Source organism: Centruroides sculpturatus, unplaced genomic scaffold (assembly GCF_000671375.1).
Source record: "Centruroides sculpturatus isolate CEXI.00-Female unplaced genomic scaffold, Cexi_2.0 scaffold761, whole genome shotgun sequence".
In the NCBI taxonomy this organism is placed as follows: Eukaryota; Metazoa; Arthropoda; class Arachnida; order Scorpiones; family Buthidae; genus Centruroides; species Centruroides sculpturatus.
This window is the reverse complement of record NW_019385226.1, coordinates 393,421-418,692: the sequence shown is the minus strand read 5'-3', so window position 1 is coordinate 418,692 and position 25,272 is coordinate 393,421. Positions and strand designations below refer to the sequence as shown.

The following is a 25,272-nucleotide window of genomic DNA, read 5'->3' as shown; positions in this document are numbered from 1 at the left end:
AATTCCCTAATTATTCAACTAGTTAGTCCTGGTCAGTTAGCAATTAGTATTTAATGTAAATCTAATTGCAATCTTTTTTCTTATATTATACAAAATAATTCCTTCATCTATATACTTTGTTTCTTTAAAAGGAATATGATTTGTTTTTATTACAATTTCTGTTATTTCATGAATATAACAACTTTTATAACTTACTAATAGTGTAGAGTAAAAATCAGTTCTACAAAATATTTATTATTGTAACATTTTTATTAATAAATTTTTTACTCAGATATTTAGTTATAGTAAAAAAAAACTATATGTCAAATTAAAGTACAAAAATGTTAAATAATTTTATGTTTACAGATTTGTCTTTTTCATCTAATATTAGATTTAATCACGAGCCTCTGAGTAACATCAATATTACTTTATCAGTTAAATTTGCTTATTTAATTAAGATTAACAGAAATTACTAATTTCATTTTTTGAAGTTTATAGCAAAGTTATAATTTATTAAAAAAGTTATTTCTAATAATTAAATTACATTGGCTAATAAATATATAATTGATAAAGTTATAAGGTGATAACAAGGTTCAAACTCATATATGACTAAAGTTTATTTTATATAAAATGTTTAAATAAATTGCTTCTTAATGTGTTTTATATTGTTCATAAATATGTCATTTAAGCTTTGTAGATAGTATTTGTTGTTTTTTTTTTATTGATAAAATATATTTGTTGAATATCATTTATATAAATATAAATTAGTATTCATGATGATTAACTTTTTTAAACATTTGAAAATACATATGGAAAATTCCCCAATTTTATATTGATATTCATTACTATTAATTTTTTCCTATGATGCATGGAATTAGTGTTTGTGGTTCTATCTTCTAAAAAAGCTTCATATTGCACATGTGGATACATATTTCAGCTCTAATATTACAAGTGTAAGCAATTTCTAAATTATTTATATTCAGTATGACAATTAAATGCAACACGTGAAAGCTGAATCATCACAATAGGTAAAGATAAAACCATTTTATCTTTTCCCTCCATTTGGAAGCTTTTAGCCAATCGGCATTGATGGACAAGCAAAACATCTGATGTATAGTTGAGGATTGATTGCATCTTCAAAATGGATGACAAACAACTAATTGAAGAAGTTCAGAAGCATCCAGAACTGTATGATCCTAAGAGACGAGATTATAGAGATATTGATAAGCGAGAATTAGCATGGTCAGAAATTGCCGAAGTGATGGGTTATACATGTAAGTAAATTTATAGCAATCTATTTCTCCAGTTTTTAATATTTCAGAATATATTGGGTTGTTTGGAAAGTAATTTTGTTTTTTTTTTACCACCAGAGAGATTAGTTGTATTTTTACCCACCAATTTCATTCTAAATTGTATTGTCATTATATATTTTGACATCTGACATTTCAATGCTTATTTGTAAAAAATTTTGTTTGATTCTTTGCAATTGAATTTTTTTTTTCCTCCATCAAATATGGAAAATTGAAAACAGCATTTTCAGCATATTTTCCTTATTTATTATTGAAAAGTTAAGAATGCTGTTCAAGCAAGAAAAAAAATAGTGTGATGTGTATGGAGAAGATGTGTTGACAGAACAATAATGCCAAAATGATTTGCAAAATTTTGTTCTGGCAATTTCAATATTGAAGATGCACCATGTTCTGGAAGGCAAGTTGAAAGCTGATGAAGACAAAATAAAGGTATCGATTGAAGCAAACTGCTAACAACAACACAAGAAATCATTAAGAGATTAAATTTGTCAAATTCAATTGTTTATGATTACTTGAAACTACATGGTTTTGCTTCAAAGCTCAATATATGGGTTCCTTATGCTCTTAAAGAAAGAGATTTGCTGTCACATTGACATGTGTGATTTGATTCTCAAACATCAAGAAAATTATCTATTTTTGAAGTGAATCATAACTGGCAATGAAAAATGGATTGTTTGTAACAATGCTGAATGCAAGCAATTATGGAGTAGAAGAGATGAGCCAGCTCATAGTACTTTGAAAGCTGATATTCATAAAAAAAGTGGTGCTCTCTATTTGGTGGGATTTTAATGGAATTTTTTTTTCCCGAGCTTCTACCAGACAATTCCACAATTGATTCGGAAGTGTACTGCCATCAACTGGACAAATTGAGTGATACCATCAAACAGAAAAGGCTAGTATTGATCAACAGAAAAGGTGTAGTGTTTCACCATGATAATACCAGATCTTACACAAGTTTGGTAATTTGTCAGAAGCTGTTACAGCTTGGATGAGATGTGCTACCACACCCACCATATTTGCCAGATCTAGCACCCTTGGATTATTACTTGTTCCAGTCTGTACAAAATTTTTTAAATGGTAAAACACTTACTTCAAATGAGGATGTCAAAAATCACTTGGATCAGTATTTTGTAAGCAAAGATCAGAAATTTTATGAGTGTGGAATCATGATACTACCAGAAAGGTGGCAAAAGGTATTGGACTAAAATGGTCAGTTTATAATTCAATAAAATATTTATATATTTAAGAAAATTGTTTTTTTTTTTTTTTTTTCATGAAAAACGAAGTTATTTTCTGAACAACCCAATACAAAATTTTTAAAGGATGATATGTCATTTTTTTACTTATATTTTCCTGAATTACATTATAACATTTATGATATGTATGTTAGATTATAAGAAAATATGTATGAAATATAAAATGAACTGAAATATTAAAATATTATTTTTCTAGATTTTAAAAATTAAAAAATAGAAAATATATTTTAAAAAAGTGTTTTACATACATTGTTATTGTATGAAATAATATTTATTTTATTATTTTAATTTAACAAAGTTACATTTTCTCAATGATTTATTTTCTGATTCTTTGTATAGAGAAGCTACTACAATAAACTTATTCATTAAATTAGTTTTCAATTTTTTTATGCTCTTGACCAATTGAATAGTCATGTAAAAATTGCAGTATACTTTATTATTGAAAATTACAGTACTAGTCAGCAGATCAATCAGAATCATGCAATAAAAGAAGCATTATGGAAATGTTGTAGATTTATGATATCATATACACATGGCTATTTTTGTCTCAAAATACTGTAGGACTATGCTGAACATGCTTTTAGTTTTATGCTATTGGCAATCCAAAAATGAAATAAAAAAGAAATACATAAGATAGAAGTTTTTAATTGTGCACTGAATATGTGCTGTTAAGGTGCACAAAGTCTTGCAGCATCTTGCCCATTTATGCTCATTCTTTTATTGGGAAAGAATTGCTATGACTCATTTCTTTATTTTACACTAAGCCCTGGAACTTGCATCAGTCTTTGGTATTCTCACTTGTGACATGTCATGTCTGGATGATAACAGTGTTTTTTTTGGTTTCATTTATGCTAATTACTTTGCCAACATGGCTGCAAAATGCAAGGATAGTTATGTTGGTAGTTCTGAGAAGCCTTGAATATATAGTAATAGGAACAGTTAAAAGTTTAAAGGAAAAATTAAAATCTTAGACTTAGCCAAAAAGAAAAAGTTTGCTTCTAAAATTTTTAAAATTTATTATGATTTATTAGGCTATTTAATGTTAACATAGTGTTTACTTACTCTATTCATAAGAAAAAAAATCGACAAATTGTATTACTTTCCCAGCTTTACTAGGAAAGTTTGCAATATGCTCTTTTGTCAGACATCATTTGCCAAAAGTTTTGTTGCTACATCATTTGCCAAAAGTTTTGTTGCTCCAGCCTTTGACTCCCTTTGTAGAAAAATTTACTAGGACAAAATCTAAATCTACTAGCTACATATTTTTATATAAGTTTTGTTGTATTTATTTTGGATAATAAATTTATAGTAATTATTTAAAATTGTATGGTGACCATCTGTTATGAGATTTTGTTATAAAAAAATTTTTATATTTTTAAATTCTATAAAATGGCAAAAAGCTTAATTTTGAGGATAAGGATGAGTTTTATAAAAAAGTATAATTGTTACTAACAAGTAAAATTGTCATTAAGTGTGACCTTACTTGGAGATACACATGATCCCCTTTATCTTCCCACTCCTTTGACTTTTAACCACCAAAATTTAATAGCATTAATGCCCCTCATATACAAGCTGCCATGCCAAATTTTCTTACTTAATCTTTACCCCATCCTGAGATATTAAGCAAAATGATGCCAAAACACACACACACACACACACCCATAGAGAATTTTTTTTTTAAATTTAGGTCTTAAGTCTCAAAACATGAAGATTTGCAAAAAAACTGGTAGGGTCAAATTTGACATGATTCCAATACTTTCACTTGTTATGCATACATAACAGCTGGGAAAGTAAAAAGAAAAATCTTATTCAGAAAATAAAAGTTTTGAAATTTGAATTTTTTTTAATTCTTTATTTCTAAGTTTGAATTTGATCAATGACATGAGTTTACATTATTATTTCATAAGCTCTATAAAAAAGAATTATCAGAAGAGTAATGAAATAACAGAAACACAAATTGAAATAAAATACAATAAAAATGCACTGCCTTTAAATTTCAGTAATGAAGTCAAAATTGATATTTAATAGTAGTTCCTGTAATAAAAAAAATTCTCAGTATCCAATGGTTTTTGTGTCCCAAAAGTTTTAAAGGCATTGGTTATAATTTCTGTCCAACTAAACAAATTATTCATTGAGATGCATAAATATTTTCATAGGTTAAGTGAATAATTAATTTGTGTATTTTTATTGTGATTCCCTTCCAATATGTTTTTATTTTATATCATACTACAAAAATTAAAAGTATAAATGAATACTGTACACAAATATGCCTTATTTTGTATATTCATTCTAAACCCAACAATGAGAAATTTTTCTTACTTGTTATTGTTGGTCTTTTCCTTCCAATATTTATACAGATTGATCCTGATGATAATACTCTGTGTTTTGGTTTTAACATTGTCTAACTTTGTAGAAATAGCCATTCAACAATATTAAATGAGGAAGGAGATATTGTTTTAAAACTCTCAGTATAACAACAAATTTCTCTATTACAATATTTTTTCTTGTTTTGCTAAATATCATTATAGAGGGATTTTATTAGTAGATAAAAAATTTAATCAAAAATAGAATGAAATATCAATTTTGAATTGTCTTTCAAAAGGTAATATTGTCAATCCAATGATGGATTGTCTGTGTGCTATTAGGGACTGAATGATTACTGTTGATTATCATATACAAGGGGATACAAAAGTATGGTTAGAGTTGTGAAGCTAAGAAATATAGATGTTTAGTGTTCATTGTTGTTATTATTTTTATCTTTTATTATTTTCTTTCCCTTATTTGTGATTTAATGCATAAAAATATTTTTTCTTCTATGTCTATTTCCTGCATTTTTTTTCCATAACAACAATGTTTATAACCTACTTTTGCACTCCTTGTAATAGTACTTGATTGCTTGCTGGTCTTCTCTGGTTTTCCATAACAAATCTTTAATCTACACTTGTTTTATTTTAATTATTTTCTACAAGTCTTATTCACAATTTGTAATTTTTCTGAATGAATCTTAATTTAATTATATATGAAAACTTATTCCAAATGTAAGTTATAACTATACTTCTTTCATAATTAGATAATATATTCTAAGATGTGTATTATTAAACAAACATTATATATGCAAAAACCATTTCACCAAGCTATATCTTGTTTCTGCTAAGTATTAGCTAAAAACAATTATACAAAAGAATAGGTATTGGTAGTGGAGTATTTGATGACATAGTTCCACGCACTTTTTGATATTTCTCATGGGATCAAATTCTAGTTTCTAGTAAGGCCTGATAACAAAATAAAATGGTACAAATTTAATTTTTATATCATGAATTTTGAGTTATAAAAGTATGGTTTTTTTAATAGACATCTATTTAACTATAGTTATAGTTTGGTATTTGTATACTGAATATATATTTACTTATGCAACTTGCTATATGGCTCCATATTATCTTTCAAAAGCTGGACAAAGAAACTTTTAGAATTTTTTCCTATCTTATATTTTTCAAAAACATTGATATATTATACATTTTATATTTATCAGAGCATACTAGAGGTCTAATAATACCATTTTTACCTCTAGACTAGATAGTTCTTACCACCATCACCATTTAGTAGTCATATATTTCTATTCCATTACTTTATACAATGCTGCAGTATGAGACTTCATATATCAGTCAACCCTCATATTATTATTTGAATTGAATAAATTAATAAAATAAAATACAACAATCAATACAGNAGTACAGAGCTCCCGTCGGGATTTGGCTTACTCCCTTGTTTATTACGTATATCACCTCAGTGCAGAGTATTTACATTTATTCAAGTGTTGTGCAAATCATGGCTTCTAAATAAACAGAAAGGTGATTTGAATTGAAACAAAGCAAGAAATCATCAGAAGGAGTGAAAGTTGACAAAAACTTCCTTGTCGAATGGGGAAAGGTTCAGGAGTTTACCAACACTCATTATCCAAACAGAGCTGAGGCCAACAGGATCAATGATCTCTACAATGACACCATTGCCCATCATTTCTGACAGATGTTGAAGAAGAGAGAGAAACAGACCACCTTGGACATGTTTTTCAAGAAGCCAGCAGACAAAAAACAAAGGATGGAGCAAGAGGGGTTGACCCTGCAAGCTCCAGTAGCCTCTCTCGAATCTGACTCCGATTAAAAAACAATAAAAAAAAAGACCTGCTGCAATGTGTAAAAATTCTGTATCTGTATGAATGTGTGAAGAAAGTGTTCCTCCACCTCCTCCTTACATCTGACTACCCGGCATAATTGGTGACTGCTCCATTTTCATTTTTTTTATGGTACAGTATGGTTATATTATGCTGCGGAATGAATTATGTTTTAACATGTATTTCTATGGGAAAAGGCGTTTCGTATAACGGACTTTTCACTTAACAGATGTGCACCTGAAACAGATTAAGTACGTTATACAAGGCACCACTGTATATGACTCTAAAAATAATTACTGCTTACCTGTACTTTCTTCACTCTTGGATAGGCATAACAATCTTTATCACTCTCATGAAATATATTGCTATCATTGTTACTGGTGGTCACCAGACAAACTAAGAGAGAGAGAGAGAGAGAATTTGTCTATATCATGTTACAAATGTAATGTTTTAAACTTGCTGGAATATTGTGATATAGCAAGAAATGTAATATTATAGTTGTTGCAGATTAAGTGTTAAAGATGTAACTAAGGTCTCCTCCCAAAGCATATTTATCTGGCTTGTGTAACTTGTTTTCACTGACATATTTTACCATCAACCTTCGAATGTCTGTCAGAAGAGAATTTTTAAGTCTTTAGAAATTTGCATTTTGTTGGCTTGTATTTTCTATTTTTGCTCTTATGTACTGTACTTTACCTTTGTGAAACAAACCTTTTCAAAAATGAAATACAATAAACTCCCAATTATCCGTGTGCAGATTATTTGGTTTGCGGATTATCTGTGCATGAATTTAATTTTAAAAAAATAATTATATGTGTGTGTATTTTTTAAATAGTTGCTCGCTTTCATGTTTACACATCCTATAAGTCTGCACGTATTCATATTTAGATGTTTGAAGCAGGTGGTGGGGGTATCTGAAGTCAGCTGAACTGGTTTTAGTTAGGCCACTTCTTTTGCGCCGGACGTTTCTTTTCGGAGAAGAAAATGATACGTTTATACAAAGTTTCGTTTAGTTGCATGTTATAATACGTATTACAATTTAAGATTTGATTATATGTACATATGTATAATACATATTATACATAATATTTTTTTCAAATAACTCTCCCACAAATACTTTTAGTGTAAAATTACGTAAAATAAGATGTTTTTTTTTAATTTTCAGATAAGTACCCTTAAAATGCCTAATAATCGAAAGAAAGTTGTACTTACTATAAAACAAAAACTAATGTTAATTGAAAAAATTTGAAAAAGGTGAATCTACATCGAATCTACATGTTGTATTTTAGAAATAAATAATTATAGTTCAGATTATCCGTGTTTTTTGATTATCCGTGCCACATCTCCCCACCATTAGCCCAGATAATCGGGAGTTTACTGTATATAAAATTAAAATAGCAAACCTCATCATTTAATGAATATCTAAATACAATTTTAATGTTGATGCACAAAATTTATGTCCAATTTTAATGGGATTCTTTCAAAAAGCACTTAAAAATTTTGAATAACTCTCTGATCCAATGGTCATGATGAGCTAGTGGTTTTTTGCAGCAGAAAACAAAATTTAATGTTGGATAAATCTAATTGTGGATGGCATACAGCATTATCCAAAAAGAGAACATGTCTTTCCTGAATTTTCATTTCCCTGTTTAAAGAATTAAGCCATTCTTCCATTATAATCAAAGTCATCCACAATTTCTTATTTGCTTGCCATGTACTGGGTAGTTCCCAAATACTGTATATGTTTTTGAAGTAGCAGGGTTTGAGATTCTTTCCTGTGACCCATTGTTCCATCAGCAAAAGCACACAGGAGAATTGTGAGTTGTACTTTTGGTTGCTTCCCTCAGACACATTTATTCTTTTACCATATTTTCACACATTGTTGGCATGTTGATCTATCCATGAGAGATCAGGAAATCAGATATTTCCATATAGTAAAAACCAACATGCCAATTTATCCTGGGAGAATGCTGGCATGCTGGTTTAAGTGAGATTATACATACGTCTTTAGAGGGCGCAGTAAAAAAATGAAAAAGTTAAGTCAGGTAAAAACTAATGCATTTTTATTCTAAAGCTGTGAAACTGTCAGTATTACATCAAAAACTACGATCATATGTTTAATTTCTTCATTTTGTCTTCTTTCTAATGATGTAAAATAATCATGGAATTCTGAAAATGCTTTTTTGTTTATTTTATGGTAATTTGATTCAAAAATGCAAAAAATGCATAGTAAATTTAAGAAACTCCTGGTAAATTAGCTCAACCTAAATCAATTAACATTGGCTTTGTGTGAAATTTGAGAGAAAGGTGTTATTTTTAAGATTGTGGTGGATGGTCAGTGTAGCTCACACTAACTACTACTACTACTACTACTACTACTACTACTACTACTATTGTGAGGTTAGCTGAAAGGGGGGGTGAAAAGTGTCGAGATGGCCTTGCTGTCAGTACTGTCGCATGGGCATGGTGGAACTCACAGAGGCAGGTTTTCCCATTTTTACCCATTTAATAACATCAAAATAGTTTCTTACAAAAACTTTGAAATGTCTGGATCCCGGTTGCAACAATAATGTGAGTCCAACAACATAATGCCTGTTGGTCTCCGATCCTGGTGCCCTTGTATGGGTTGATGGTCACTCGTCGACCCTGAGGTGTTTTCCTGAGGTGTGAGGTCGACCCTGAGGTGTGTCCGATACTAGAATTCCTTTACCAGCTGTTGCCCTCATATGTTGATTGCTATCCAATAGGCTGGAGTTTTCCAAGAGTCCCTGGTGTGTCCCTTCTTAATGTCCTAATGTTGCACACATGACCAATGTACCCCTACTTTGGTCAAGTCACTAACTAGGCATCCAAGAACCAACAACATCACATCCTTTTTCCATGTGGTTTTTATAAGTTTCCTTTCAGTCCTAGACCGAATATTCCAATAGGTCTATGTCGACTCACCCTCCCTTTCCGATTGGTTTTTCACTCGTTACGAAACATAACAGGATCAAAACCCAGACTGACTGACAATTCGATCCCTATCGAAGATGTTCAATCTTAGGACTTACATTAACCTATTGTTTTAACCTGAGTAGTTCGACTTTCTTAGGAATTTCTACAGACATGTCCTTTTATGGACATAAAATATTCATTTTTCGTTTCCTTTTTTTTTCTCATTTGACAATTTCATTTTACAACATTATAATTATTATTATTATTTTCTTCTATACATTTTTATATTTTTATATTTATATATATTTTTATATTTTAGAGAAAATATTTTTCTAATTTTTACTAAAATATTTTCTCCTTTTTTTTTTTTGCACAAATTATAGGCCCGCTTCTGAAGCTTCACACTACTATTAATATCAAAAGGTTGCTAATTTTTGTAATTTTTGAAACTGTTGGTAGTTATTTTTGTCTCCTAAGTACAAACACTCGAACATTACGCAATCTTTCATCTAAGTTTATTCAGTTTAGTTGATACATGTGCGTAATGTTTACACACATTTCGGGCTTGATATGCCCCTCTTCAGCCATCTAAAATTAAAATTAGAGAATACATATGAATTACAAATCCTGGTATACATATAAACATTTTTTACAATGTATATATATATTTTATAACTAGTATCAATTAAACTAAATAAACTGAGATGAAAGATTGCCTAGTGTTTGAGTGTTTGTACTATGGTATTTAAGAGACAAAAAAAAAGTTGCTAACTATTTTATTTTCTTGTAAACAAAAACTCTCTTCCTGATTTTAAGTCAGTCAAATTACAATGCTGTTATATTATTGTACTTGGAAGAATTTTTTTTAACATTTGTTTAATAACAAATTTTGTATCTGAATACAGTGGAACCCCGGTTAACGAACTTAATCCGTTCCGCGACTCCGTTTGTTAACTGAATTGTTCGTTAACCGAAGCAATTTTCCCATAGAAATTAATGCAAATGCAATTAATCCATTCTAGTCTCCAAAATTTTTGTCATTTCATTTGTAATATACAGTAATTTTCTTTCATGAAAATGTAGGAAAACGTAGTATCTATCATTACAGCAACAAACATGTAAACATTGTTTAATAAAATAGCACTGTACTGTACATATCTTCGTTTGATGTAGTTGGTGGCAAAAACGTGGAGATATACTAACCTTAATGCTTAGAAGGGAAACCCCTCCAAAAAATAACGGGTAGCACTTCATCGGAAGATTCTTCGAGTCGAAGTCTCTTTCGGTAAAATCCCACCAGTGGCTAAGTGGTCTTCGTACCTTGAACACGAGGAGTTCGTTCGTGGGTTCGCACCTCGCTCAGACGGGCTGGCAACGTGGAGTTTTCTGGGTTTTCTCCACGTCTGTATCACCTAAATAGGGGCCAGTTTTCCTTAAAAACACCTCCCAGAAGGCATTCCCCCTAGGCAGATCGCTCAAGTGTTGTGTTGCCATAACTTAAAAAACAAACTCTTTCTGTAAGGAACAAGAAATTGATCTAAAAATGGTTGTCTTACTCTTTTAATCAAAATTTTTCTCAAATGCGATAGCGCATTGTCGTTTTCTATTGCCACTATGACTTTTTCCTTTCTTGGATGTCATATTGATTAAATATATAAATCACAAAACTGGAAAAAGAAGTATAGCACAAACACTCGGAAAAGCAATGCTTAACTCGCGCATGCCTAACAACAACTAAAATTTGACACAAAATACCGTTACGTTCGTTATCCGAATTTTGTTCGTTATCCAAGACAAAACTTTTGCAAAATAAAAGTTCGTTAACCGATTTGGTCGTTAACCAGGACGTTCGTTAACCGAGGTTCCACTGTAATTTTATATTTTAGTTGCAGTTCAACCAGCATGCCAGTAACCCGTGGGTTTCAGGCATGCTGATCTCCCCAGTTTATATGTGGCATGCCAGTTATTCTGTCAAAATTTGGTATAAACTCAAAGTTTTTTTTTTTGGGAGAGCTCAAAAATTAACAGTTTTGTTTCATTACAACTACAGTGTCTAGGTTCATATTCTTTAGTTTTAATTCAATCAATTTCTGCTTCTATTCTTTTACTTCTGTCAGATCAACATCTTTAGCTTTCTCATAAATCTGTGAAAGTTATAATGTTTTGAGCTTTGAAGCTTTCAAGCCAACTATTAGAAACTTTGACTCATTCTTCAAATGTGTGATAATTCTGTCGTTCTTTTGTAGAATAGGTCTTGAAATTGGAATATTATATAGTCTTGTATTTAGAAACTATTCGTACATTATTCTGTTATGAGTTTCATTTCTGGTTTTTCAAATCTCCCTGATGTTTACCATTCAGTCATTCTTCTTGATTTTTTTTTTCTTTGTTTCTCAGAATTTGATAAACTTTTGTTTTGAAACAACTAAATTTTCAGCAGTGTTCTTTAACACTTAAATGTTTTTCTTCATTATTCATGAGCTTATTTTAGATTTTAAATGTTGTGTATTCATCTTTATTCTTGACGTTTCTGCTATTCTGAATTTCAGTAATATAATAACTAATACTGTAAAGTTGCACTACACAGTGATGCTTTTTGTTTAAGCTAAAAGTAAGACTAAAAATAGAACACACAAAGATGGCATTATCAGACACAGTTTTTGCACATTATTTATCTTCACTTCTGTCTTAAGATTGTTTTACTTTTTGTGGACTCAAAATTGCAGTGTGTGTCCACATTAAGCAGTCTCTGGCTTAAACAGATAAAATTACATTAACTTGTATATTACAGGATAAGGGACTAGAAGAAAAATCATAATAAGCAGGTTTCCATTATACTGGGAGTCTGGTTTAAACAGTTTCCACTGTATCATTATATTAGATATTAAAGTAAAATTCATTCTGCATTCAATATAAAGAGTAACTCCGATAATGACCATTTTGTACATGAAACCCCACACAATTTGTGAAAAATGTGAATTGTTTTTGAGGTTTGCAAGGAAGTAACCAGTTAACATTGTAGTTCAGCTACCTAAAATTTTTCTCAGAAGAAAATGCAATAATACATATTGAGCTTTTATGGAGGAAGTTTTGTATACTGATTCCAGAGTTCTGGCTATAATTCTAAGATAAAATTTTTTAAAAATTCGTTTAACATAAGAAAATTAATTTTTTAAATTTTAGAATCACAGTTAATATTAAATTAATGCAGCAAATATTGTAAATATCATTTCAAAAACTACATGCCTTAGCATTGATTGTAAGTTATATGTTCAGATGTTACTATAAAAATACACATTTAACAATGAATAAATTGCTGTTAAATTAAAATTGGAAAATAGGATAGTAAAAGTGAATAAGACATTCCCCAGTCGAATAAATTGACTCCATTGGATAAAAGAAATCATTGGAGTATGGAAAATGTAATATTGTAAATATTAAACAAAATTATAAATCAGTTGCATTCTATATTTTACAAAAAACTTTTATTTTGTCTAAATGTACTTAATTATGATTTCTTGATCACTTATCATTTTGCTAAATTATAGTATTTTTTCTTAAAAAAAAACAGTAAAACCAAAAATAGTTTTTGGGCTATATTATCACAACCAATAAAATAAAATTATTAAAATATCCACTCAAATATATTATTTAAAATCTGAAGTTCCTGGCTTTAATCAGTTCCAAAATATTTTTGACCAAAATGATTTGGAGCAACAGGATGAACTTCTGATGTCAGTGTTGTCATTGCAGGAAAAACCTTGATGACAGACAATGCAGCTGTAAAATAATAAGTGAATAGTAAATATAAAAATATATGTATGTATTGAAATAAAAATATTTAGTTGATTAACATCTTTGCAGTTATGACTTAATGTTCTTAGATTAGATAAAAATTATGAATATAATAAATTCCTAGAGAATAACAGTATTTGAACCAGTTACATATTATAATTCTATATGATTCACTAATTCTGATAAATAATTAATAAAATATTTAAACAATCTTCATATATTTTGATATCAATAGATTCAGCCATAAATAGCAAATGAAAGCTTAAACAACTTAAATTGTAAGGAATAGAACAAACCACATTTTTATTTATTTATTTCCTTTACAACAAAATACAGAATACTTCTTATAAAGTTACTAAAAAACCTACTTTATTGGAATAATTTTTAACATATTTCTTATTCTGAGTACTTCTTCAAAAGCATCAAACCTCAAAAACATTCTAAACGGAAGTCTTAAAAAACATTTAGTTATGAAAGAATCTGGAATTTAGATTCTTTTGTAGATAAATATTTTCTGAAATTTCTCCTGAAAAGGTGTGTGTTACATTATTAAATTGAGAGAATATTGCATAACACGTATAGATTGTTTTTTTATTGTATTTTAGAAGAGTTAAATAAAACTAATTCATAGAAAAGCAATGATATAAAACTTCTTTATTGTTAGTATCACTGTCCTGCAAAATGTCAAACTTTTATGAATGTAAGTAAAATGTAAATGTGCAAATAAACCAAATTATGATATTCCTCTTGGCTATGAATAGATGAACAAACACATTCATAAGATGAGGTTGTAGGTTTTTCTAATCAGTAAATGATCCTTAGTTGTCCTTTAAGTGACAAAAAGCAAGTTTTCATAAACTTTTTTTTTTGCATCAGATTGTGAAAATATAATCCTTAAGTTCAAATTTAGAATTGTTTATTTCATGTGCTGACTTAAATTTAAAAGAATTTTTTTTATGATAAAGTTTTGACTTTTGCTTCAATAAAAGTTCTCTTCTCAGTTAATTGTTTTATTAAATTAATAATAAAGTTTGAAACTTCATTCTAATCCACTTGTTCACACTTTTTTTATTTTTGGTATTTTATGTGTTGAATTTTGGGTGTTTTTCTGATTGCTAATTTCAAACTAAGCCGTGATTATGGCCTAATATAAAAAATTCAGGAGCTGGCATTTTTTTTTCAGCAACCCCAAATTGTACAGTCATCATTAAATTGCTTCTAATCGTAAAAATTTGAATTTTTTGTGACTGTAAAATATGCTTATGTTTCATGTTCATATTATAAATAATCTAATTAGCATATGAAATGATATAATTCTCCTTTCATTAGTAGTCCTTTTGGAATAAATAAATTCTAGTTTCAATTATAAGAATGTCAACAGAACAATAAATTTTACAGAGACTTATCAATTTAAAATACATAGCCATATAAAAATCATATTAGAGAAATTCATGCCTTACCATGGGGAGTACAANGAATATTTTTTTTTTTTTTTTTTTCATGAAAAACGAAGTTATTTTCTGAACAACCCAATACAAAATTTTTAAAGGATGATATGTCATTTTTTTACTTATATTTTCCTGAATTACATTATAACATTTATGATATGTATGTTAGATTATAAGAAAATATGTATGAAATATAAAATGAACTGAAATATTAAAATATTATTTTTCTAGATTTTAAAAATTAAAATATAGAAAATATATTTTAAAAAAGTGTTTTACATACATTGTTATTGTATGAAATAATATTTATTTTATTATTTTAATTTAACAAAGTTACATTTTCTCAATGATTTATTTTCTGATTCTTTGTATAGAGAAGCTACTACAATAAACTTATTCATTAAATTAGTTTTCAATTTTTTTATGCTCTTGACCAATTGAATAGTCATGTAAAAATTGCAGTATACTTTATTATTGAAAATTACAGTACTAGTCAGCAGATCAATCAGAATCATGCAATAAAAGAAGCATTATGGAAATGTTGTAGATTTATGATATCATATACACATGGCTATTTTTGTCTCAAAATACTGTAGGACTATGCTGAACATGCTTTTAGTTTTATGCTATTGGCAATCCAAAAATGAAATAAAAAAGAAATACATAAGATAGAAGTTTTTAATTGTGCACTGAATATGTGCTGTTAAGGTGCACAAAGTCTTGCAGCATCTTGCCCATTTATGCTCATTCTTTTATTGGGAAAGAATTGCTATGACTCATTTCTTTATTTTACACTAAGCCCTGGAACTTGCATCAGTCTTTGGTATTCTCACTTGTGACATGTCATGTCTGGATGATAACAGTGTTTTTTTTGGTTTCATTTATGCTAATTACTTTGCCAACATGGCTGCAAAATGCAAGGATAGTTATGTTGGTAGTTCTGAGAAGCCTTGAATATATAGTAATAGGAACAGTTAAAAGTTTAAAGGAAAAATTAAAATCTTAGACTTAGCCAAAAAGAAAAAGTTTGCTTCTAAAATTTTTAAAATTTATTATGATTTATTAGGCTATTTAATGTTAACATAGTGTTTACTTACTCTATTCATAAGAAAAAAAATCGACAAATTGTATTACTTTCCCAGCTTTACTAGGAAAGTTTGCAATATGCTCTTTTGTCAGACATCATTTGCCAAAAGTTTTGTTGCTACATCATTTGCCAAAAGTTTTGTTGCTCCAGCCTTTGACTCCCTTTGTAGAAAAATTTACTAGGACAAAATCTAAATCTACTAGCTACATATTTTTATATAAGTTTTGTTGTATTTATTTTGGATAATAAATTTATAGTAATTATTTAAAATTGTATGGTGACCATCTGTTATGAGATTTTGTTATAAAAAAATTTTTATATTTTTAAATTCTATAAAATGGCAAAAAGCTTAATTTTGAGGATAAGGATGAGTTTTATAAAAAAGTATAATTGTTACTAACAAGTAAAATTGTCATTAAGTGTGACCTTACTTGGAGATACACATGATCCCCTTTATCTTCCCACTCCTTTGACTTTTAACCACCAAAATTTAATAGCATTAATGCCCCTCATATACAAGCTGCCATGCCAAATTTTCTTACTTAATCTTTACCCCATCCTGAGATATTAAGCAAAATGATGCCAAAACACACACACACACACACACCCATAGAGAATTTTTTTTTTAAATTTAGGTCTTAAGTCTCAAAACATGAAGATTTGCAAAAAAACTGGTAGGGTCAAATTTGACATGATTCCAATACTTTCACTTGTTATGCATACATAACAGCTGGGAAAGTAAAAAGAAAAATCTTATTCAGAAAATAAAAGTTTTGAAATTTGAATTTTTTTTAATTCTTTATTTCTAAGTTTGAATTTGATCAATGACATGAGTTTACATTATTATTTCATAAGCTCTATAAAAAAGAATTATCAGAAGAGTAATGAAATAACAGAAACACAAATTGAAATAAAATACAATAAAAATGCACTGCCTTTAAATTTCAGTAATGAAGTCAAAATTGATATTTAATAGTAGTTCCTGTAATAAAAAAAATTCTCAGTATCCAATGGTTTTTGTGTCCCAAAAGTTTTAAAGGCATTGGTTATAATTTCTGTCCAACTAAACAAATTATTCATTGAGATGCATAAATATTTTCATAGGTTAAGTGAATAATTAATTTGTGTATTTTTATTGTGATTCCCTTCCAATATGTTTTTATTTTATATCATACTACAAAAATTAAAAGTATAAATGAATACTGTACACAAATATGCCTTATTTTGTATATTCATTCTAAACCCAACAATGAGAAATTTTTCTTACTTGTTATTGTTGGTCTTTTCCTTCCAATATTTATACAGATTGATCCTGATGATAATACTCTGTGTTTTGGTTTTAACATTGTCTAACTTTGTAGAAATAGCCATTCAACAATATTAAATGAGGAAGGAGATATTGTTTTAAAACTCTCAGTATAACAACAAATTTCTCTATTACAATATTTTTTCTTGTTTTGCTAAATATCATTATAGAGGGATTTTATTAGTAGATAAAAAATTTAATCAAAAATAGAATGAAATATCAATTTTGAATTGTCTTTCAAAAGGTAATATTGTCAATCCAATGATGGATTGTCTGTGTGCTATTAGGGACTGAATGATTACTGTTGATTATCATATACAAGGGGATACAAAAGTATGGTTAGAGTTGTGAAGCTAAGAAATATAGATGTTTAGTGTTCATTGTTGTTATTATTTTTATCTTTTATTATTTTCTTTCCCTTATTTGTGATTTAATGCATAAAAATATTTTTTCTTCTATGTCTATTTCCTGCATTTTTTTTCCATAACAACAATGTTTATAACCTACTTTTGCACTCCTTGTAATAGTACTTGATTGCTTGCTGGTCTTCTCTGGTTTTCCATAACAAATCTTTAATCTACACTTGTTTTATTTTAATTATTTTCTACAAGTCTTATTCACAATTTGTAATTTTTCTGAATGAATCTTAATTTAATTATATATGAAAACTTATTCCAAATGTAAGTTATAACTATACTTCTTTCATAATTAGATAATATATTCTAAGATGTGTATTATTAAACAAACATTATATATGCAAAAACCATTTCACCAAGCTATATCTTGTTTCTGCTAAGTATTAGCTAAAAACAATTATACAAAAGAATAGGTATTGGTAGTGGAGTATTTGATGACATAGTTCCACGCACTTTTTGATATTTCTCATGGGATCAAATTCTAGTTTCTAGTAAGGCCTGATAACAAAATAAAATGGTACAAATTTAATTTTTATATCATGAATTTTGAGTTATAAAAGTATGGTTTTTTTAATAGACATCTATTTAACTATAGTTATAGTTTGGTATTTGTATACTGAATATATATTTACTTATGCAACTTGCTATATGGCTCCATATTATCTTTCAAAAGCTGGACAAAGAAACTTTTAGAATTTTTTCCTATCTTATATTTTTCAAAAACATTGATATATTATACATTTTATATTTATCAGAGCATACTAGAGGTCTAATAATACCATTTTTACCTCTAGACTAGATAGTTCTTACCACCATCACCATTTAGTAGTCATATATTTCTATTCCATTACTTTATACAATGCTGCAGTATGAGACTTCATATATCAGTCAACCCTCATATTATTATTTGAATTGAATAAATTAATAAAATAAAATACAACAATCAATACAGGAAATTATTAGTAAATTAGTGAGTTATTTTATAATTAATTTTATTATTTATTAATGCTTAAATTATTACTAAATTAAATAAACTTATTTAAACTTTACATGCAAGTTTCTAATAGATTTCTGAAATGTTACAAACTTGTAAAATTTAAATTAGTATGCGTTAAGTTTTCTTTATAAATATTAAAATATATTTGGTACATTTGATTATTATGAATTTTGGTATATAGAATTTCTATGTTGTATAAAAGCAAATATCTTTAATATATGCATAAAGATATAAATAATAAAAACTACAATTATGTAAAATTTAGCATTGGTGTCTGTTTAAAAATTGTTCTAGGTAAAATAGAATAATTAATACATACATACTTTTTTACAGTACCTGAAGTTCAAACAAGATGGAAAGTATTGAGGGATAGATATGTCAGAGAAAAAAAGGCTGCTGAAAGAGGTGGTCATACAACACAAAAAGAACCGTGGCATTTAATGAATCTACTTAGTTTTTTACATAAAGTTGTAACTCACAGAAAGTAAGTAAATTTTTATAAATATTTATAATACATATTTGTTTCTAAAATAATTTAAAATTGAATTGTACTAAAAACACGCACTGAAAATTTGAAATTATTTATACAAATATTTTTAATATGTATATATTCAGTATAATTTTGATCATCCAAATCCTGATTAACTGAGATTTGCATTATATAAGGTGAATCTATAAGTGAATATACTACTATTCTTATAATTCATAAAAGCTTTTCTATGAATGCACTGATTGTAATATACTATTAATACTTTTAACCTTGACTGTATCGAGCAAGTGGCTGATTCCTAGGAGACATTTTTTAAACTGGAATGTTTTTTAATCAATATTTTTATGGTTTTGGACTGACATATAGTCACTTGTTCTTAATCCAATAGAGAATATTTTAAGAGTTTGGTAAGAGCAATTTGTAAGAATAGAGCTAGTCTTTTTATTTTATTGAAACTTTAAAACAATCTATAGCAAATCTTTGAAATATAAAGTGTTCAATAGTGTAAGAAATTGATCAAATCAATATTTGAACTTTTTCACATTATTTTGCTTTTCCAGTATCAAATGTCTTTTTTAGCAAGTGTGTAAAAGTGAAACTGAATAATGAATTACTGTTTCTAAACTTAATTTTGATTGTCTTTTCATTTTTATCTGATAAAACTAAAAATTTTGAGGGAATACATAGTTTTGTCTAATTAACATTATCACTTACTCCAAATTAAAGATAAGAATTATCAACAATGCTTGTATTTATTTCTGATAATTCATTACTAATTACTTTTTCTATATACAGTGACATTTTGTACTTCAAATTTAATTCATTCCAGGAGGTCATTCAAACTCTGAATCATTCAATGTCTGAAGAAATTTTTTTCTGTTAGAAATAATGGAAAGTCAATTAGTCCATTTCCAGACCATAAACAATACCTATTTTGATAAACTTAAAATTGCAACTACACATAATTTAGGGTAAAAGTAACAATTAAATGCCTTAATAATAAATGAAAAACATGAAAACCGTAAATTAAACACTGTATACTGTACATTACTAGATATGTGACATCAAAAAACTCAAGACGATGTTTATTGATGTAGTTTGCTTAAGCAAGCAGTTTGAGCACTGATATGTCACAAATGAAAGATTATAAATGATTTATTGTTGAGAAAAGAAAAAAATATGATGAAAGGTACAGATAAAAAAGAGAAGTGTAATAAAGAAATTGAATTAAAGTAAATGAAAAGATAAGAAATAAAAGAATAATAAAATAAAATCAGTTGGCATTTAAGTCTTGGATAAATTTGAGTTGCTCATTAGAAGCAGCTGTGTTTGAGATTTTGTGCAGTCAGTCTCCACTGAGGGAACTGCATCTGAAACATAATGTCGGTGAGTTGCTTGACATGACTAAAATACATGTACAGTGGAACCTCGCTTAACGAGCATAGTTCGTTCCAGAATCTTACTCTTAATGTGAAACACTTGTTAAGCAAAACAATTTTTCCCATAGAAATTAATGTAAAATATGATAATGCATTCTGTGCCAAAAAAAAAAATACTCAAATATTTTATGTACAGTATAATGTTTATTCAAAGAAAATTGTACAATGTGCATTGTTAAGGAGTGTGAATCATTATCATCTTTTCCTCTAGCAAGGAATGAACCAACCTGGAATGCAAATTCGATTTGCAGAAAACAAAAATAATCACAGATATGTTTGATAAACACTCTAAATGATATGCCAAATTCTTGGGCATATCATAAAGGCTATAATTAAATAATAGAAATTAATTAATTTACCTAGAGGTAGGCAGTTATGCTTTCATCTTGTATTAAATTTAATAATTATAAATAGTTAATTTTTTAATTCAGACATTTCTAAAACTTAATTTGGAATTGGTCATTAATTTAATATGAGATGGCAGCATAACTGCCTACCTCTAGTCAAATTAATTAATTTCTAATATTTAATTATAGCCTTTACATAGCCCAAGAATTTGGCATATCATTTGGCGTATTTATTATATAATGGGCTATGGTTGTTGATGTTTAAAAGTAATGTGTGTGAACACAAGTTTGGAAAAATATGTGATCACAAGCAACACTAAGATGAGTGCTAAACACAGACAGATGGAGCATTCACATAATTCGGGAGTTTCCCTTTCCTCGTCACTCATTATGCAAAACATTGCTTGTTAAGCAAGGCAATTTTTTACAATTTGTTTTGCTCGTTATGCGAGGTTCCACTGTATTTGAAATTGTTACATAAAAGTTGAAAATTTCCAGTGGGACAAGAGGAAGGAGTTGAACCAGTTTAATTCAGAGCAGGATCAATAGCTCGTATTCAGGTTTGCTCAGATGTGATCTCGGTGTGATACCACTATGTCCCACTATGCTGACCCCCTGCAGAAAAACTGAATCACCCAAGCAAAAGACAAAATTGCTTTGTTTCCACCAACTGTTAGGCCTACATGACATTAGTACTGTGATACTTGGGTACGCCAAGTTTCTGATATAATATATTATATTATAAGGGTGCAACTTATAATTATTTTTGTCTTAGGGGTAAGTGATCAAAAAACTTTGGAGATCACTGAATTAGTATATGTAGAGTTGACATAGTTTTGGAAGATCCCTAAAATATATCAACAATGGCTAAATTCCTTTTCTGCTACTGTCCCATTTAAGTGAAAAATTGTCTCAATTAAGTGTTTAAATTATGTATTCCCATTATTAGAGCTAGGTAACATGGAGCCATCTAGTGGGAATGAGGGACCTTCCTTTTTTCTTAGAATTCGCATAACTTTTCTGTAGTTCAACCGAAATTCTGGAAAAATATCAAGGAACTGTGTGCCTTTATATTCCAAAAAACAGCACCCAAAAATGTCAAAATGATTTTTGTTATTAAGTGTCAAAGTGGAAAAAGTCAACACTTTTGTTTTTTTGAATATATCTTTTCTCAGAGTGGATTATATTTTACAAAAAGTATTTCCAACAAAGGACAAGGTTATACTGAGCATTTTGACACCAAAATCACAAAAATCTAACATGGGAATTATTTTTAAAAACTCAGACAAGAAGGTGAAAATGATACCCTAGTAGCCTGTGCTTTGCCCAGGCAAAAATATTGTATAATAAAGTGAAAATTGCATATACTGGTTGCACACCATCAACTTCAGCATCTTAATCATGCCCACCAGATTTGTGACAAGTGTATTGCTTTCATGTTTTACAGTAAGTACCTTTGCCATCTGAATTGTTGATATTATAGCCTTCCTCTTACTTGTTAGACTTGTTTGCTTTTACACAACTTTTCAGCTGTCAATATTAATAAGTAAAGATGATATTTGATTGAACAGAAAGTTTTTGCATTTTTTTTTAACTGCTGTTGTTGTGTAACATAGGCTGGTGTGTGATTTAATTATAATAGTGAAATTGTGAAAATATAATTGTGTTTTAAGTATAATTGTGAAAATTAGCACATTATTGTTAATTTGAGATTGTTCAGAAGCTTATTTTATGCTTCAGGTGCATTTTTCACTGCATTTGCAGTTCAAACCTTAAAGCATCATTCGAATGCCAAAACAGATTTTTGTCAAATTTTGCATTTGAAGTTAAAAGTCATTCAAAGCACAGGTACAATACCACTATACTATGTATGTATGTATATATGTATGAAGACTTGAATGATTTTATGGTAGATAAATATAGTAATAAATTAATGTATATAAATCACAAATAAATATACATATAAATTTATGTAGTCAATATACAAATATAAGATGTACTGTACATATTTGATATACATATAAATTTATGTCGTCAATATACAAATATAAGATGTACTGTACATATTTGATTTAAGAAAAATTTTGTTGACAAGTAATGCATTTTATGGCATGTAAGATACATCTCCATTTCTGCACAAAATATGTAGGAAAAAGTATTTAGTATATTTAAGGCATCCTACAGTGCCTTTGGCATTCAGAATCAAGTTTTTTTACTGTATTCTGATTTTAAAAAAAAAAGTAAAATTAGAATGCACACCAAACTATAAACAAAGGGTTCACTAACAGAAAATTTTTCCAACACCTTAAACCTCAAACCCGAGATATCTCGGGCAAGTTACATAGCGTTACATAAAACTTGGGCGTTTGGACCCCCTAAAAAATTCTTGTTTTTTTTTATTTTTGGAATGTTTTTTGTCTCCAAATTTTTTCAAAAATTTTTTCCTGCGCGAAAAAATTTTATTGCGATTTTAATTTACCTTTAATGATGCACGATTTATGCTTAATTGCTTTTTAATTGTTTTTTAATGGGAGTTTGATATCAAATTTTATTCATTGTTCTAAAGTTGTAGTGCACAAATTTTCCTTCGGTAAAGTTATTTAAAGCTACTTTCTGATGTCAGAAACGACCTCCAATAGTGTTTTAATTTTTTTTTAATTAATAGATTTTATTATATATATATTTAATTAATTAAGGGGGGTCGGAAATCGCAATTAAAATTTTAATTTTTTAAAAATATTTAAAAATATACGGCCAGCTAGTATTCACCTTACTTTAAACCCTTGTCCTCCTGAGATGTCTATGAGAATGTCCCGGGAAATCCGACTCCAGCTGTTCTCAAGGTCATCCAGCTGTGTAAACAATGACTCATCGGTGCCAAATTTCACAGAAAGGGGAGACAAAGGAAGTTAAACTTTGAAGCTTTTCCTTCAAAATTAACGCATTTTTTTTTTTTGTTTTTTTCAGTTTTAAGTATTTTTTATGTTTAATTATAATTAATTAAAAATTGATCGGGAATGAAGGAGTTAATTACATACCGTTCCTCAAAGGAATGGTTAAGAAAATTACCAGAAATAAGAACATACAGATAGTTTACAAGCGTAATCCCACCATATATAGGCTCTTAAGGAACGATAAAGGCAGTTACGAATGCGACACGATGGCAGGGGTATACTCAATACTGTTAAAAGACCGTACATTTAATTCTAATTTGGTATACATAGGAGCAACCATGAGAAACTTAAAGAAAAGAATTGCTGAACATAAGGACTCGTTAAATAAAAACGTAGACTCTACGGTGCTTGCTGCCTTTGCCAAGCAGCAGAATATCGAGGTCTTTTGGGATCGGGCGTCGATCATTAAAGCTACAAGATCCAGGCAGGCCATAAAACATCTGGAAAACTAGAAATTCACAAGGTGCAGTTGCACACAAACTGTATTAATCATTGGGATGATGACGGATTGTCATCGGCATGGAAATCCTTCTACGATGAGTTGACGTAGTTTATGTAAGCGGGAAGAATAATTAAGATAATTTTTACTGAATGTATATATTTTATTTTATTTCTTTGTTTCAATTTAATTAACTTGTATAATTTTTGCAATTATTTAAACTTGCTAAATGTTAATGTACATTTATGCAACCACTTTTTGAATTTTGTTTTACATAATTTCAAATTCTTCGTTTGATTAAAAATGATAACTGAGGATGATCGCTTAAAGCATTCAAAAGTGTTTTTAAGATATTAAAAAACGATTTGCTGGATTGTTTAAAGGTTTTGATTTTTATTTAGAATGGCTGGCTTTACCACTTCAGCCATCTAGTTGTTTGTGTCAAATGGCTTGTTGTTTATTTCAAAATTATGAATATAAATGTTACTATATAAAAAAAGAAATTGTTTAGAGAATAAAAAGATGTAAAAAATTAAGTGTGTTGAATAATATTGAATTTTGAGACAGAAAGAAAACTACAGAATAATTAAAATAATATTAAGAAAGTGTTATCTTGATGACTTGTGCTCAATGAAGGCAGGAAGTGCATTGATTTATTGATTTGCTCATTTATATTCTTTTCAAATTTGCTTTTTTTAATTATAAAATTAATGTGTATTTAGATGAACAAAGACTAGAAAAAGCTAATCTGTTATTTTATTCTACTTTGAATAGTAAATTCAGGATTGAATGAGATTTCTAAGAGCAACTTTATTGTCAAGAGTGTGTTGTCATTTGAGTCAGTGAGAATTTTTCTTATAAATTTTTTGCATACAGTGGACAGTGTCCACTGTACAATAAAAAA

The 25,272-nt window shown here is 28.5% G+C and overlaps 1 protein-coding gene across 1 annotated transcript in view; it reads left to right on the top strand.

The window, feature by feature from the left end:
• Positions 1-801: 801 nt before the first annotated feature.
• The window catches only part of LOC111636410, a 36,669-nt gene continuing 12,198 nt past the window's right edge, over positions 802-25,272 (top strand). Inside the window, exons 1-3 of the mRNA XM_023381657.1 lie at positions 802-932; positions 1,049-1,253; positions 19,033-19,183. Coding sequence (XP_023237425.1) covers positions 1,121-1,253; positions 19,033-19,183 — 284 coding nt within the window. The 5' untranslated portion in view covers positions 802-932; positions 1,049-1,120. The remainder of the gene's footprint in view (positions 933-1,048; positions 1,254-19,032; positions 19,184-25,272) is intronic.